At 33.5% G+C, this 18,612-nt stretch overlaps 1 protein-coding gene across 1 annotated transcript; it reads left to right on the forward strand.

Moving 5' to 3' along the window:
* Positions 1–665: 665 nt before the first annotated feature.
* LOC150108053 (uncharacterized) lies at positions 666–17,442 on the forward strand. The gene is made up of 4 exons (XM_090415551.1): positions 666–920; positions 5,511–5,614; positions 16,199–16,424; positions 17,278–17,442. Exons 1-4 carry the CDS (start codon positions 803–805, stop codon positions 17,349–17,351), a joined length of 522 nt encoding a protein of 173 aa, XP_090271677.1. The 5' UTR covers positions 666–802; the 3' UTR covers positions 17,352–17,442.
* The last annotated feature ends 1,170 nt before the right edge of the window (positions 17,443–18,612 follow it).

Below are 18,612 nucleotides of genomic sequence, written 5' to 3' on the forward strand. Positions count from 1 at the left end.
TAATAATAAGGATGATATTTATTATTATTATTGTTGTTGCTGCTGTTATTATTATTATTATTATTATTATTATTATTATTATTATTATTATTATTATTATTATTATTATTATATAACATTCTGTACTAAACCGAAAATATAATATGTGAATAGTCTAAATAGCAGTATGATAAAGATAACACTTTGTCAAATAAAAAAAGGGAAATAAATATACCTATAACAAAATGTAAAATGCAGCATGTAATCATATTAACTATATTTGTAAACGATTACTGTGATCGTTATTATTCTGTTATGTCAATTCCACATTATGCAGTTATAAAGATATTAAGAGTGAAAAGTGTAACGTAAGAAATTATAGCACTGTTGCCTAAATATTATAAAATATATGTTATTCTCTGAAAGGTAATGATAAGTGAAAGTAAAGTGATGCATCGAATTGTACACAAAATGTGCATTATTTTAAAAGTATATTTTAAAATTTATATCCCTATCTTTTATAAATCTATATATTAATTTATTTAAAAAACAGGGATTCATTGTATTATATATTTATTGATATTATTACAGATTTCCTTCTTTTTTTTTTTTTTTTTTTTTGAAGCCGGTTGTTAACACGCCTCTCGTGTCGCATTCCTTCATTTTCACATACGTCATGTGCCAATAGCACGTGAAAAGAATTTCAGCATTAGAAATATGTGTTAGTTGAATATCAACTAATTTTTGATCTACAGTGAGGAAATCTAATCCGAATGAATTCTTTCAACATATCCAGCTCTTATAGCTAATACGAAAATTAGCTATGCTTGGTATTTCAGTCCTGAAGGATACATTCAGGAGATTCTTTTATAAGGAGCTACCAACATGTAGGATATGCCTGAATGAAGACGTAAATTTATTATCTCCATGTAATTGCAAAGGTAAGCATTATATCCTTTTGTGGCAGTACCTGTTAGTGGAATACAAATAATACAAACGTAAAATATAATTACATACAATACAGTATATAAGAGACCAGCTTTGTTTTACAAGTTAATTTTCACATCAGCATAAAAAACAGTTATGCGCTTCGTAATAGAGACATTTATTTATAATGAGAAGATATTTTTATGTTAACTCTTTCTTTGGCGAGATTCACATAAAATATTTTTGGTAGTCTATATTTTGTTTGTGTATCGATAGCGGATGATTCTTTGCTGAGTTCTACAGCAAAGAAACGTCGACACAAGAAATGAAATCAAATATATCGAGCTGAATCTGACACATCATCATCAGTGAAATGGCAATTCAAAAAGTAGAATGACCACAATGGATTTCAAATGATACGAGCCCGCTAATGTAATACATTACAAATAGATAGTAAGATATTGAAAAGTAAATAAATAAAAACTACGACTTATTACTAATAAGACTCTCAAATTTTAGTTATATTAAGGAGATCATTACAGTTATTTGAACAAACACAACAAACATGGGAGGATATTACACGCAGAGATGAAATTTATCTGCTTAAAGACATTCACAAACAACATACCTAATGCGGATACGGATCGCAGCTCGCTGGTTGGAGAGAGCAGGGAGCAGGATCTGTATCGTATCCACTCTGGTGGCTCTGCCAACCAAGCAAAAAAAAAAAAAAAAAAAAAATTTATTAATTTGATTTTCTTATAGTCTGTTACATAGAAAGAAAAAAAAAACTGCTTACAGCATGCAGTTATTTTTAATAACTTCTGAGATATTTTAATTCCAATTTTCTCCCCTTTGAAATTGGAGATAATTGTTTTGATTGGAAGTACTAATTTCAGTATTTTTAAAAAGTATTTTAATCTGAATCATATTATTTAATTATTCCGTTTATCATTGGGTCGTGGGTGAAGTATAAATCGTGGATTGTGTAGCATAGTGGATCGTAGAGTTATATAGTGTTTGTGTAGGCTGCCCTCCTACAATGAATAGTTGACCTTCATCCAGGTGCCATTGAATAATAATAATAATAATATTATTATTATTATAATTCCTAAAGAAAGAGCCAAAAGGCTTCATTTCGGCGATAAAATTACATAGGCAGAGTGGATATTAAAGCCAACATTATTTCAAAGCCGAATTTTTAAACTATGCAAGTTTCGTAAGGCAACTCGGAAATTCCGAGGATTGTATTCTCGTAATCTCTTAGGTCAACTTACGAAACTTTCTACATAACTATAGTTTCTACAAACATTCGGCTTTGAAATAATGTTGGATTTAATATCCACTTAGCCTGTGTAATAATATAATGCTAGACTACTAGAGATGGAACGTTTTAGGTTCTCGAGTTTAAGGATCTTTAGAACAGTTTTTTATTTTATTTTTTTTTCTTTCGGAATAAGGGTTTTTAACCCTGCATCTGAGTCAAATGGCTTGACTGCTAGTGTTTGGATTTCCAGATATCAATTAGGCTTTCGTGGAAATTGAAGTTAGGATATCAATGTGGAAACCAGGCACTGAAAATCTGTGACTTCTACAAGAGCGCCGTTAAACTGCGTTTTTACATAGATTATAAGGATAAACATAAAAATTAAATTAATAAAATAATTTGATAAATTATATCAAAAGAATATGATAAAATTAATAATATAAGTGACCGTTTGCACGGAATCTTCTTTTTTTCTTTATCTTCTTTCCATCTACTGCTGGATATAGGCCCCCTCCCTTAACTTTCCAACGTCTGCCTTTTTCCAACGTCTACCATCTCATGTCAACCCTTTGTATATCATCGCTCCATCTTGTTCTTTGGCAACCTTTGCTTCTATTAATTTTGTCCACTTATCGTATGACAGTGATCACCTTAAGGGTTCACTGTAGTGAGTACGGGAACTGCAAACCCGAGATACCTGATGCTGGAAAATGTTTTACTTCATGTAATATACATCTGTTATATTATCTGTAGGCTGGTCTTTACTATTCTTCCCCCCCCCCCCCCAATGCTATTAGAGCATTCGAGGAAACATGAAGACAGGTTGCGTGTGGCCCGAAGAACCTTGGAAGAAGAATGTTCCACATAACAAAAAGAAATAGAACTGAAAATCATTGAATTACAAGATATTGTGAAGTGTTGTAAAGGATGTAAATGGCAATGGGTTTGCCATATTAGTACACGAAAGGTGGCACCGAATATGTTGCTATTATTAACTAGATTGTTGATTATTGGCGTTCAATATCAGTATAGTGTTTGTTTCATTTTGTCCCTTTCTCCCTTTTATCATCAAAAAATGATGGAGGTGGGAATAGTTCGAATGTGAATGAGCACAAACCAACCTATAGGTGGCGCAGCGAGGGTATTTTGAGTTTGTGGTGATAGTAATCATACGACTCAGCTGCTGCTGATCGTTTATTATTAGTATTATTATGTAATCACCAGCACAGAATTAGTCAGACTGTGGTCGTGGGATGGGTTCCAGATGCTCCGGTGTGCTCCACTAATCGAAATATCACCAAGCCCTCTGCAAACATTTTTTTTTTTTTTTTTTTTTGTAGCGTTAGGTTTATAATTCAGTACTTAGTAGGAAAAGGATAACTGGCGGACTTCATACACATTTCCATTTTAGATGGGATTAATATCTTCTGGTACTAAAAAAAAAAAAATTTACTAATTTAAAAAAAAAAAATTTTTTTAAATAATTAAAAAAAACGAAAAAATAATAATAACATTCTCGAAGAATATAAGGATCTAAACTGATGATTGTGGAGCCTGAGTTTTTCCTCACTCAAAAAGTCTACGACTAGTATAAGTGGGACAGTAAAATACAAGGATATGCACCATACATAAATTCTTAAGTTCTGCATCCAGATGACCCGACCAATAGTTGCATCGTATAGTTTCGCCATTGAATCTGATGCAAAGGTTTCAGGCTCATCGGATAAGCTAATCATTCTCAAACTGCACGAGTAATATTATCTGCCAAGTAGAGATATTCATAAACATCAAATGCTACCGCGAATTGTCAACACCCAGATTATAGGTAGGAGAGTGGACTTTATTCACCCTGCCAACGAGGTTGGCCCCCTTTGTTGCAATTTAAGGTGACTGACCCATCAACCATAGCCAGAGAGTGGTACTCTTTTTTTTCGCACATTAATAATAATACACCTGCAACCACACTAGTGCAGAGAAGTAAACTACAGCTGAAAGTACTAACGGAAATAAATAAATTCGGCGGTGTACAACATCCATGCACACGATATTTATTATTATAGATAAAAACAAACCCATATTTCACGCTATTAGTGTGCTGGTATGCTGGGAAAAGTAACTGTAATTAATTGACAGGAACATAATAAATTATTTTTGTTGACCAATTGGATAGTGTTTCTCTGCCAGCAGTGGCGGCCGGTGAAAATTTTAAGTAGGGGTGTTGCATATACAAAGAAAAAATCTTTTTTTCCTAATCAGTAACGAATTTATTAATAAATAAATTTACATATTAAAAATTCCTTTATTAAAAATATTTCACCCTCACCACGAACAAACACCAATAATAAAAGTTTCGTATCTCACAGAAATAACGCCCGCATGCATACGATTTATCTGTAAATGACACTGCCCAAACGAGCAGTGTCAGAATCACTTGTAACGTGCAATGACAAGCGTAAACGAATATCGGGTCTAGCTGCAATTGGCGCGATAATTCTCACTGCGTTAGATCGCAGTGTATTTGTTTCGTGTAACGATAATTGAAAAAAAAATATAATTCTTTTCATATTTTCAACAGTGACACTCGTCATAATTCAGCCTTGTATCTATAATAAATAAATAATTATATGTTATTTTAACAAAATAAAATAAGATTTACAAAAAATAGTTCACCTTCACCACGAACACGCGCCAATAATAAAAGTTTGGTATCTCACAGAAATAACGCGCGCAAGCATACAATCCACTGCCCAAACAAGCAGTGTTGGAATCACTTGTAACGTGCAATGGGAAGCGCAAACGAATATCGGCGAGTCTAGCTGCAATTGGCCGAATGTGATAATTTCGACACTGCGTTAGATCGCAGTGCATTTGCATCGTAATCTAAAGCGTTAATCGAACAATTCCAATCATTAACTATTCAATCAATGTCAAAACATAAGCTGTAACCTTTAACATGTTGTATTGCATTTATATAATGTTGTAAGCATTGTTATTATTTATAAATACAAACAAAATTTCATTTTTTAATTTTTTCTTTAGGGTTGCTGCAGTGTCACAGTGCTTATGTACGCGTCGCCACTGCTGCCAGCCTAATGTTCGTTCGACTTACTTTATTACAAAACCTCAACTTGAAAGGTTTATTTTCCCGTTTGAAATATCCAGATGTCTGTACTTTTTTTTGGACACCTTATTTTTCAGAACCGAAGCAATCAGATATTTTAACATAAACATAATTAATATAACATAACATAATCAGATATTGTAACATAAACGATTTAAAATGTGCTAGTGTGCATTTAAATATCTTTAATAATATTATTATTGATTTTTATTATAGGTTCAGTCGGATATATACATGGCACCTGTTTGACCAAGTGGATTGAGGTTCATAAAAGTTTGATCTGCGAAATATGTCGCGGCAAGTTTGTCGCTACTTCCCAGGTTTGAGTTTTTTTTTTCTTCTTCAATGTAGGGTAAGCATTATGTAGTCGAAATGTTTTTACGATAAAAAGCGCTTAGAATATCAAAATTATTTACGTATTGGTAAGGAAAGCAAGCAAGGCCGTATTCATGGGTGTGCGAACTGTGCGGTGGCACAGGGCCCCGCAAAGCGCAAAAAATAAAAATTGAAAAAAGAAAATCAATTAATTTTTTAAATTATTATATAAATTAATATTGTAATTATTATATAAAAATATTATTATATAGAAAAATATATGTATATAATTTTACAACCAACTATTGTTGTTATAGTAAGCGAAATAAGATCGTAGCGCTAGAGCGGTAGTATTTGAAACTACTCTCAGATATATAACAATATCGTACAACAGTGTTATATATGGAAAAGTGCATTTTAAAACAAGTGTTTTTAATAATTTTAAGGAGTTTTTGATTTTAGTTTATGATTTTATGAACAAGTAAGTATATACACGTACAGTCATGGCAATTTTTTATGTGACATTACTTGCAAAACATCTTAAAAAATATATTTTGTAAACTGGTTTTAGGTTATTCCGACATCAGAATTTTTCTTCAATAGCAGTTTCCAATATATATTAGACTTATTCATTTTCTAATATTATCTATTTTAGATATATTTTATTTATCAGGTAAGTAATTTTGTTTTAATTTATTAACTTATTTTATAATTAAATCTATCGTATTTAATTCTAGAGTATGACTAGTCGTGAGAGAGAGAGAGAGAGATTATTATGGAAGAAAATACCCAAGTGGGCATGAAAAACGAAAGCGAAAACAAGAAAAAGAAGCGGCTGAGGAACGTCAAAGAAATTCACTGTTTAAATTTTCTGAAGTTGAACTTCAGAAAATTTAAACAGTGGATTGATAACGGGAGTTCTGAAATAACTACAAACAGTTCTTCGGCTTCAACATTAATTAATAATGAGAGTTCTGAAATACTCAAAGGAAGCGGAGAACATGACGCGTTTGGTCAAACAATGAGTATTGAAGATCCTAAAACTGAGACACCAGAGGAAGGTGAACTATTTACTATTGATGATCCAGCAACATGGCCCAAAATTTTGAATAACACAACACTAACACAAATTGTACAACGTGGTCCACCGTCTCCTGCGACTGAAAATGATTTTCCAAAAGATGACAACAAGAGGTGTTTTTCCACAGCTCATTATGTTAGGACAATTGCAAACGGAGAGAAGCAAAACAGAAGATGGCTTGTATATTCAGACTCTTCCAACTCTATTTTTTGTTTTTGTTGCAAATTATTTTCTTCTGATAATAATTTTATATCTAATAATGGCTTTTCTGACTGGCGACATGTAAGTGAAAGATTAAAGTCGCACGAACGAAATCCAGTGCACATGAAATGCATGTGTTCATGGACACAAATTGAATGCAATTTAAAAAATCCCAATACAATTGATCAGGCAAATCAAAATGTCATAAAATTTGAAGCAGAACGGTTAAGAAATGTTTTAAGACGAATAGTAGCAGCAATTCTTTATTTATCCGAACATAATTTAGCTTTTAGAGGTAATTTTGATACTTTGTACACAGACCATAATGATAATTTTTTTGGAATCATAGAATTAATTGCAGAATTTGATCCACTTTTAAAAGATCATTTAATGCGATGTTCGGGAGAAAAAAAATATAGGTAAGAAACAAAATTCGTATCTATCACCCATTGTACAAAATGAATTAATTGTTGATGTGGGGACAAAAATTCAACAAAATATTGTAAATATGATACGACAGGCAAAGTACTATTCAATAATTCTCGATTGTACTCCTGATGTTAGTCATCAGGAGCAAATTTGACTAGTTTTTAGATTTTTACGTATATTTGAAGCAGATATTGAAATTCGTGAACACTTTTTGACGTTTCTAACAACTGACACTACTGGTAAAGGTATATATCTGAAAATAAAATCACTTTTGAATAAATTAAATCTTAAATTGTCAGATTGTAGAGGGCAAGGGTATTATAACGGAGCGAATATGAAAGGAGTATATAAGGGAGTCCGTGCTTACATTTTAAATGAAAACGAAAAGGCATTTTATACTCCTTGCGCCTGTCATAATTTAAATTTGATTTTAGGGGATGTCGCAAAATCATCAATTATAGCAATAAATTTTTTTAATGTTATATAAAACATATATATATACATTATTTGCTGCCTCAACTCCACGTTGGGACATATTAAAAAAATTTGTTAAACAATTAACTTCAAAACCGTTATGTGATACAGGATGGGAATGTAGAATAGAATCAGTTAGAGCTGTACGTTTTCAAATTCCAGAATTTTTAAATGCACTAAAAGAATTATTTAAAATTGTATCAGATAATACTATCAAAGTAAAAGTGGTTTCAATATATGAACAAATAGATTCATTTGAGTTTATACTAAGCCTAGTAATTTGATATGAGCTTTTGTCAAAAGTTAATTTAGTAAGTACAGTATTACAAAATGCAAAAATTCCCATAGACGTAGCAACTAAGCATATTAAAGAGTTAATGCAGTACTTTGAAGAGCAGAGAATATCAGGATTTGATAGCTGTTTTGAGATTGCTAAAGAACTGTCAAATCTATTAGAAATAGAAATTAAATTTAAAGAAAGTCCAGTACGTCGAAGAAAAGTATTTTTTGATTATGAAACGCCTGATGAATCACACATAGGTGATAACAAAGATAATTTTAGGATAAATTTCTTTTTTTTTAATTTTAGATACTGCTCTACAATCTGTCAAAAAAAGATTTGAATTATGAAATTCATGAAAAATCATTTGGATTTCTTTATGATATGACATTAATAAGAAAAATGACAGAAAATGAATTAAAATTTTGCTGCAAACAGCTGTATCAAAAATTAAAGACAGATATTGATGAATCTGAATTTTCAAATGAATTAATTACTTTTAGAAATATTGTTCCAGAGGATGCACCCATTAATATTTTAAAATTCATAATTGCAAATAATTTGTCGGACATGTATCCAAATATTACTACGACATTTAAAATATTATTGACCAGTCCAGTTACGGTCGCATCAGCAGAAAGGTCATTTTCCAAATGAAAATTAATAAAAATCTATTTGCGATCTTCTATGCCTCAATAACGTTTGTCGTCCATGGCAATAATATCTATAGAGCATGAAATTGCAAAAAATGTGATTTTGATAGCGTTATAAATGATTTAATTGATAAGCGCATTAGGTTAAATAAAATTTAATATATTAAGATTTCTTTTAAATCTTATAAGTTGTTATACATATATTTCATTCTTTATAGTAAAAATGGATATTTTTTCATATTTTTATATTATTATTTATATTATTAAATAAATCATTGTTCTGGCGTATTTATATGATAACGTGTACTTACATTATAAAATAATATATCATGTACATACAAACACATTTATTTTTTAACTAATTTTTTCCCTTTACTTAAATTGATGCTAAAGAGCATACTTGTTTATTTATGTGCATAAATATTTTTCATATTTGATTTAATTAATTAATTAACAAGATATTATTCCATTTAAAATTTCCATAAAAGTTGCTAACTTTCAGGGGCCCCGCTTTTCCATTTCGCACAGGGCCCCGCAAAATGTAGAAACGGGCCTGAAAGCAAGAATAGGTGTCAAGTGACTTTGTCAATACTTGAGACCCTTATTCCTAAAAATTATATAACTCATAATAATTCTCCATGGTTACATAGATGCGCATCTGTATACGCATCTATGTAACCATATAAACATTTCCATGTATAAACATGGAAATGTTTATACGGTGCAGTCTGATGTGGTGTATTAGATTTTATCATCAGAACTGCAATTAACCATGAATATTATTTCCATTTCCACTAAGCAGTATGCAGATATGCATTTTGTGGATGGGTTCTATAATACCAAAGCGACTCCTGCCGTTTGGAAATATAATTAAAAAAAATCAATGACGAAAGATCGCAGATCGGTGCTCTTTCAGTGATGTTCACTGACATTTTCGAAAAAATAGCTTTTCTTTTATTCTGTACGTGTCTTCAACTATTGAACACCAAAGAACGATAGTGCGAATGAGGAGATTCAAATAGCACACATTCCATTGGTTAGTACTCAGTTTTAAAGATATCCAACACGCCAAAAACTTGAACCTGTAGATAAGGATAGGCGATTGGAATTCCACTTATATTGATGTAAAACCCTACTGTAAAACCTGCTTAAAGAGCTGCATTTGTATTAATCTGCGAAATGCAGTCTTTTTACCTCATAAATATTTGTTTTTTAAGTGAATCAATATAAGTGAATTCATATATAAGCCTATCGTACTTTTTAAAACACTGTGCATTAATGCACTTACTGTCTTTTCAGCCAGTGCCTCTCAGACATTCCACTCACTCAGTCACTATTTTCCATGACAAAAATCTGCTCTCTATTGCTTTGTTCACTTATCTTTTGAGAACTTGCGTTTTTTTTCTCCTTTCTACGATGTATTGAAAAAAAAAAAAAAACTCCTGTGTATCTATGTAATATATTTTTTTCAACTTATATGTTCCTATTAATCTCCTTTTCACCTATTCTAACAATTTCTTAATCTATCGTTGTACTCAACATTCATAGTTTTGATATCTTCGTAGTTATTTATCTATACTATACAGCTAGACAAAACTAACAAACCACTTAGAAAACTTGATGTATACTCGTGCAATCTGGGATGAAACAGAACAAAATTGGTATGCTGGAATGAAACGAGGAGACAGCGGGAAACTTCGGACATGTGTTTGGGATATATTAATACATGGGGATGTGTAAGAATTAACAAAAAGATCACATTATACAGTGGTTAAATTCAGCCGGGGCTCTCTGTGGCCCGGCCTCGGAACTTTATTTATTCACCTGACCTGGAACATTTTTCTGTATTATGTAATTAAGCCTAACGCAAAACAGTGCAGATTATTAAGATGTGCATATGATTGTTGCGGCCTTAACAAAAGATCGCGCGACCGAAAGATAAAAGCATAGCCGACAATTGAGTTGAAATGCTAACTCTCTTCAATCGAATTCCATATGTGAAACTGCCATAACAACATTCCTTATATATATATTTCTTAGTTTTAACACGTTTACGAATTTTAACACGTTCGGTTGAATTTTATTGCTGCTTTGGCGTTGGGAGAACTCACACACATCTAATTAATAACAATAGTTTTCAGTTAGATACTGTATTTGACATTGCAACATGTGGTTATGTTTGAGTCTATACGACATAGTTTCTGTATGAGGGGACATGTGATTTATTAATTAATGTCGTTTTTATCCCATTTGTCCCTAATTTCACTATTTGTTGAGAAATGTATTACATAGACTGCTCATACCTTATTCACTGGCATAATAAAAATATGTGCTTGTTTTTTCTTGCCTCTACAGTTTAGTGGCTGTTGGGGAGGGCTAGTTGTTTACCGCTGCAAGCGAGTTACTATCGCCCGACGTGAACATATTTAAGCTTTTTTTTTCATGTGCAAGGTATATGCAAAACTTTTTATTTATTTTTTTTTCGAAAAGTAAAATCAGGGGTGCGAGTTATATGCGAGGGAGAGTTATAATCGAGTAAATACTGTATTTCAACTATGGATAAGTACATTGGTACCTTCTTTAAACAGAAAAATAGCTCGGATGACAGTGATAATACAAAATGAGTTTGTAATGACAGTTTGTGTGTAGTTTCTGAAGAGAAAGAGGTCTGTAACGAATCCACAGAAACACAGAATTCCCATCAATTGCAATGTGATAATATTAATATGCTGAACGAAAGGAAAGATTTGCTGGACACTCGACCAGTGGATCGCATTCAAAGGTAAACACAATTGGTTAGTTTGTAGGAACATTTTTCTGTTTTGTGACTTTTCTTCCTTTATGGTAATTATGCTTACATTATTGTGTTATTATTACACAATTGTTTACAGATTTGAATGAGTATATAAAGTCAATATCAACAGTCGCTTGATTACCAACACGTGATGAAAGGGACGGGGAGGTTTGTAGCTTCCCCGGATAGCATTCAAATGTAAATACAATTGATTATTTGTATATATATAGTGAGAGAGAGAGAGAGAGAGAGAGAGAGAGATCCCATTTGAACTAATCAGTCATCAGCTATACATCTGTAATTGGATTGATTTATTATGACATTGGAATGCTACTATTCATTATCATGCAACTTAGAAGCATTAGGTGCATTTCTGTAAGTGGGTTAGCATCTATATGTACACAAACTGTTTTGGATGGACTCTTATTTTACTGAAATTTGGTAACTGAAATCTTCATAAAAAATTGTCGAACCATTCCAGTCCATTTTTTTGTTATGTTTTGTTTTGTTTCCTGTCTTGGACTGTCACCACATCCAAGTTCTTCATCCTCAAGTCCTCTTCTACCAGCTCCCTCCATCTATTCTTTGGCCGCCCACGTTTCCGCCTTCCTTGCACATCCATCTGCATGACCCTCCTTTCCACATATTCGTTCTCCCTCCTCATCACATGATCAAACCATCTCAACCTTGCCTCCTGTATCTTCGCTCCTAAGTTCGTAACTTTCACTGTTCCCCTCACATAGTCATTTCTCAGACGATCCTTTCTGGTCATACTGTACATCCACCTAAGCATTCTCATCTCTGCTACTTCCATCCTGCTGATGGTATTTTTACTCAGGGCTGCAGTTTCTATAGCATACGTTATAGCTGGCCTCACTACTGTCCTATAGATTTTGCCTCTCAGATTGATCGGCACCCTCTTATTGCATAAAACTCCAGCCATCTCCCTCCAGTTCCTCCAACCCGCTTGTATCCTGCATCCCACTTCCTTCTCAGCATCTCCATCTTCTTCCACTGTTGAACCTTAGTATATAAAGTCCCTCGCCTTCCTGATGACATTTCCTTCCAGCTCCAGATCTGTCTCCTAGCCGCCGCCCACTGTGCAACACATATAATCTGTCTTACTTTGCTCAGTCTCATACCTCTCTTTCTTCCAGTACTTTTCTCCATCTTTCCAGTTTAGTTCCTGCTTCTTCTCTTGAATCAGCACACAGCAAGATGTCATCTGCATACAACATTGTCCAAGGCGCATCTTCTCTCACCTCCTCCGTCACCACCTCCATCACAATGTTAAACAGAAACGGACTTAATGCTGACCCTTGATGCAAGCCAACTGTTACTTGAAAACTTTCTATCTGGCCCAGACAGGTCCGAACACTTGTCTTCACATTTCTGTACATCTCCTGCACCAACCTGACAAGGAAACAAACCATGATGAAATTATTTATTATGTATTATTTACAGTTATTGCAATAACTTCTGTCTGGCTAGATGTAATTTGATACAGTTTCGGATTTAGGTTGCACACAAGATGTAATTCAATTTGGTTTCAGTTGGGTCATTTGAATAATTTGAATTGTTAACAAAGAACTTCGATGACTGGATGGAATTCAATGAAATTAAAGATCCCTGAAGGTCTGTGTAGCTCAGTGGAAGCGGCATTTGCTTCTACAATGATAGGCTGCCAGAAGAAAGATCTAAGTCCAATTTTAGTTGTCGACAAGAGGAACTTTTTTTTAAGCTGTTCTTCGACCAACTTAATCGATCTCTACCACTGGGAAGCAGGTTTTTTTCCCCTCCCGGAAACTCAGGTTTTTCGTCCCGTAAGTTCATGATAATCGACCGTAGAACCCACACTGTTTCTGAAAATAAATATATTTCTTAGGGTCAGGGATCACAAGATGGCGGCACTTCTATGCCGAATCTACACTGGATGTCGCTTAAAGTTAGTGATACTCTTGGGGAAGCTATCTCTGATTGGCTACCTGCTATTTTGGTATTTTGGTGGAGATTGCACTTCCCACACAACCCCAGAAGTTAGGTCTAAAACGTCGTCACGTACTCCCTATAAGGGATTAAAAGGCTTTAGCGAATTTTTTTTTAAAGATCCTTGTTAAAAGTTGCATTTTTGCATTTTTGCAACTGACAAAGTTTCAGTCGAACCATTTGATTAGCAAAATTAGGCAAAACAGAATTATTTGCAATGCAAACATCTTATAAGGTTTTTTTAATACAATGTAGTATAACTTTTGACATACATTCGTTAGATGTTTACAACAAATGTGCGTTAAAACCATACAGCCATTCGACGAAGTTCTTTGATAACGTAAATTTGCCGTAGACATGTTGATTTTCGAGAAAAAAAAATATTAACAGTCTCGAGTATTCATCTTTTTATCTTTTACGACTGCTTCAAGAAAGTTTCGCGCGCGCGTGTATATGAAGCCCCGTTACTATAAATACGTTATGCCGGTTCATCCTCGCTTCATGACTGAAACTAAAACCGGAAGTGCGACTCTTAGTAGAGCATGCGCGGAATGGAATGAATACTATAATAGTGCTGTGAGAGTAAGCGCATTTTTGGAGCTCGATAGCGGAGATTTAAAGTCGTATAGAAAGCAAAACTTTATAAGTTATCAAATGTTTTACTACAATGACGGCAGAACAACTGTTGGGGGGGGGGGGCAGAAGATACAGCAGTTTGAGTTTTTAATGACTGTTCGTTTTTTTTTTTTTCATAGTCTTTCATATTAGGAAGAAAAATAAGATGACTTTAATAGAGATAAAAAGAAGGGGAAAATGAAGATGATTTGTTTACGTTAAGACTCACGTAGAAAAAAGCAACTAAAATTGTGTGTTTTTGAATACTGTAGTCTTCGAATTAAGGATTTCATGTACGGAATGTATTTTTATTTCCAACCCTCTGGAAATCTTCATCAATAAATGCATTGACACCACAACTTGACAGCAAAGGAGATAATGTTTTAAAATGAAACAAAGTGTAAATTAAGAGAAGAAAATTATACATTTTGAATGGATTTTTTTTTTGATAACTCGTCTGCGAGTGGATTTCTCGAGCCCTGGGTGTAATAATCAATGATTGTCACTAAGCAACAGACAGAGAGAGAGAGAGAGAGAGAGAGAGAAAGAGAGGGGGGGGGCACCCCCAAAGAAAAGGAAAAAACACTAGAAAAATTTTCAAAAATCTTTTCCTAATTAAAATTCATTTTTTTAATTTATGTTGTGTCGTGTCTTCTATTTCTATTCTACTTATGGATTAGCGATCACTACAGATGCTCAGTCATAGGTCGTATGCGATGCGTAGTGTGTATTCGCAAATCGTCTACTCAACCCCCCCCCCCCCCAAGGTTAAATCCTGAGTGCGCCACTGGGTGTGAAAGTTAGAAGCGATATTAATTCTAACATGTTTGAGGTCAAATAGATACGCTACATGCCACTAGTTTTCATTGCTAAAATTATTATAAATAACTATAAAGAAACTAACGTGTTTGCAATCATAATACATATTTGGAAAGTGGACTGTATATAACTGCTTACTTCAAAGGGATAATTAGAGATGGAAAGTTTCAGAAGTCTTCTTTTTCTTTTCTTTCGTAAACAGAAGAGAAGAGAAGAGAAAGCACTGTTCTTTTTACTCTTTTTAATTTTTTCATTAGCGACACATTTTTAATCAACGGAAATTTATAATTGCAGTCGCAATTCGAACGCTTCAGAATCACGTTTTTAACTAACAACCCTTTGAGTGTTTATTTTTTCGTTCTTGGATGTGTTTCTCAAAACGTTTAAGCACTTATTAGATTCGTGTTATCCTTAAATCCACCTGTGCGCATATTAAACTCCACTCTGTCTGGAAGGATTTTAATAAAACTCCTATTTTTGATATCTTTACAAAAATGTGTCGATCAAGCTATTTCAATTTTTATTTAAATCGGAACATATGTAGTGAAAACATAGTTGGCTCGGAATAACCAAGGAATAACCCCCCCACCCCTCCCACTTCACCTAGATAGAATTTATGCAAAATTTGGTATTTAAGATATCCACAAAAATATATGGTGTGGTCTGGTCTGGTGCAAATTTCGAAATGATACAAAGTAATTGCTGTCCTCAAACTGGATAAAATTTAAAAAAGTTTGGTATTTAAAATTTGGTATTATGCTGAACTTCTGGAACTTCGAGCCGTGTGGTTGGAAAGACCCGTAGATGTTTTCAATCAAACATATCTACAGATATACTATAGAATACATTAAGTTGAGGAGTAACACACACACACACACACACACTAAACTGTTAGTTGAAATATTTCATTGTAAGTTAGGTAGGAATATTGAAACGATACCAAAGTTCTTTTTGATGAAATATTATGACCTGAATTAACGAATGATGAAGATTTGAAAACAAGTTTAAGTGTCCAGACTCAGTATCATCCACAGGTATGATACTGAGATTAGATTATATTTTTCTTATATTTTGCGATGTTAAAGATTAGATATTATAAGGTTATTTCAGTCATTTAACTACTGTTCATTAGTATTAATAATACCCAACAAATGTTTTAAAATGTTTAGTTGATTACTTGAAGTGTCGTTTACAATTGTAGATCATTTCATTATAAATATGAAACCTTTCTGTTAATATTTAAATATTTCTTTGCAGTTGAAGAGAGATTTGCAAGCAGCTATCCTCTGGTCTTCCCAGCCGTCTTTTATTTACATTTTCCTACCGTTCCTTATGCTCTCAGTATTTTCTGATGACATCCTAACAAAGGTTATAGGAGGGTACGCTGGTTCTTCTACCGGTATAGTTGCCTTTCTGAAAAGAAAAGCTCTTCCTGCATGGATTGCGTTTGTTTTTGCAATCCAACGCTGCAATTCTCATTCAGGTAAATTTATTCATTTATCCGGAGAAAATTCTTAACAAATTCGTAAGTGTTGATTGTGCTTATAAAAATGGCCTATAATGAAATTTGAGAAACAGATATATGTGTTCATTTATAATGTGATATATTCTGGCCTGTAATAATGTTTAGACAAGCTCTATAATCCCCTATGAGGGGATTATAGAGCTTGTCTAAACATTCAATTTTTACACGCTTTTCATCCGATACATTCTTTATGGATGTCACTCATTGCCTTAGGTTAATACAAGTATTAAGATCGTCGTAATGTGAGTCTAAGCTTTCATAACTTACAAATGCAATTTATATTTTCAGAAGGCGAATGGATTGTGAGCGATCAAACTAGCCTTTGATGTGTAAGAATGGAATTTATTGCTAGTTTGGTTAGTTGAGTAGTAGTGTTTTCAATCAGTAGGCTGTGCGTTCGAATCCCACCTTAGGCACAGATGTTTGTAAATGCCTTTGGGAAGGGGGAGATGAATCTCACCGGTGTGAGACCATCACTACCTTGCTTATTGGAGGTCTGAAGTGGCTAGAAAACGTTCATGTTTGGAATTGTTTCAATTTCAAAACAATTCCGATGCTTATATCGAGATTCCTTCAAATGGCGTCGATCATTTTGTTGCATTTTTTTTATGAGGCTGTAATTAATTATATCGCAAATTGGTATAGTCTGGTTGGCCAATCATTGGATAGCTAACAAGAAAAAAAAATAGGGACTGAATTCTGATAGTAAATATAATAACTTCGAAGCACTCTTTAAAATAAATTAATATATTACTTTGATTCCCAATAAAATTATGTACTAATGCATCGAATTATTATTTTTTTTTTTTAGATCTCTGGATGTTGTTCCCATTTGCCGGAGTAATTGGTGCAATACTATGGAATTACCGAAAAAATTTTTGTTAATAAATACAATGTTTTTCTTCTCATGATGACGTTTATATACGTGTAAATATGCTTGTTATATACGTGTAAATAAAGATGTTTTCTAAGAGTATATTTTTCTTCTTTTTTATACAGATACAATAAAATATGCATTTGCAACTAAAAAACAGCAACAAAGCTTAAAGAATTAATACTAGCAGCACATTGAAATATGTGCTTTTCACAGTAACAAGCAGTAGAGCACTCAGGATTTAATCTTGGGGGGGGGGGGGCTCGAGTTAACTAGACGATTTGAGAATACACACTACGCATCGCATACGACCTATGATTGAGCATCTGCAATGATCGCTAATTCATAAGTAGTATAGAAATAGAAGACAAGACACAACCTAAATTTTAAAAAAAATGAATTTTAATTAGGAAAAGATTTTAGGAAAATTTTCTATTTTTTTTTCTTTTTCTTTGGGGGGGGGGGGAAGTGCCCTGTCTCTCTTCTGGGTGCGCCACTGGTGACAAGAACCTCCTTTATGACTGTTTTCAAAAGCACTGGACAAGAAGAGAATTTCAAGAAAATTGGACATAAACTTTGAATACTGCGTTGACCTACCTTGGCTCTATTACAGGCCGCAAGGTAAGTCTACAACGTCTAGCCTGTGATTACATTGGAGACCTGAAGTGGCCTACAAGTTCCGTGATTGATATCTAGAGTATATTTTTAGAGATTATTTTAACTGTTAGCTGCCCAAGTTATTAGTATACTATAACCTTTTGTCGGTTCCACAATTGACATAAAAAATATGGCATATATTCGAACTCGCGAAAAATATCCATGCAATTACAATATAATGGTTTGGGTAGTTTTCATAAAGTCCTTTTCCAGATGTTACCACATATTCATGGAGGCACAATGGAAGATGAGCTTAAAGCATGTATGAAATCGTTGCCATTCTGTGGAGTAAAAATGAAACCATTAAATTTTTTCAACCAACATGAAACTATTTTGCAACGTGGCTTCAATGGCAGTTAGGTACATTCATGAGCAAAAACATTAAAACCATCTATATACTAGATTGGGCCTCCTTTGGTCGGGATAACAGCTTGCACCCGTCTTGGTAGGGGATGCTGCGTTCCCATATGATTCCACAAATGCTCTATAGCAGCGGGGACTCTCACTGCACTTTTACGTGTTAGGCTTAGTGGCCTGTTTTGAAGCTGTCCTTAGCCCTTCCAAACCGTACCCGACCCGAGGATGTGGTCAGCCCTATATCCAGTGGTTAAATTC

Source organism: Typopeltis vanoorti, chromosome 3 (assembly GCF_054136105.1).
Source record: "Typopeltis vanoorti isolate ZY-2024b chromosome 3, IOZ_Tvanoo_1.0, whole genome shotgun sequence".
Taxonomy (NCBI): Eukaryota; Metazoa; Arthropoda; class Arachnida; order Uropygi; family Thelyphonidae; genus Typopeltis; species Typopeltis vanoorti.

Excerpts from the sequence above, each read along its gene's own strand:
- LOC150108053 (XM_090415551.1), top strand. The coding sequence starts at position 803 with ATGCTTGGTATTTCAGTCCTGAAGGATACATTCAGGAGATTCTTTTAT. Across the intron at positions 921-5,510 it reads ATCTCCATGTAATTGCAAAG|GTTCAGTCGGATATATACAT; the intron begins GTAAGCATTATA and ends TTTTTATTATAG. Across the intron at positions 5,615-16,198 it reads AGTTTGTCGCTACTTCCCAG|TTGAAGAGAGATTTGCAAGC; the intron begins GTTTGAGTTTTT and ends ATTTCTTTGCAG.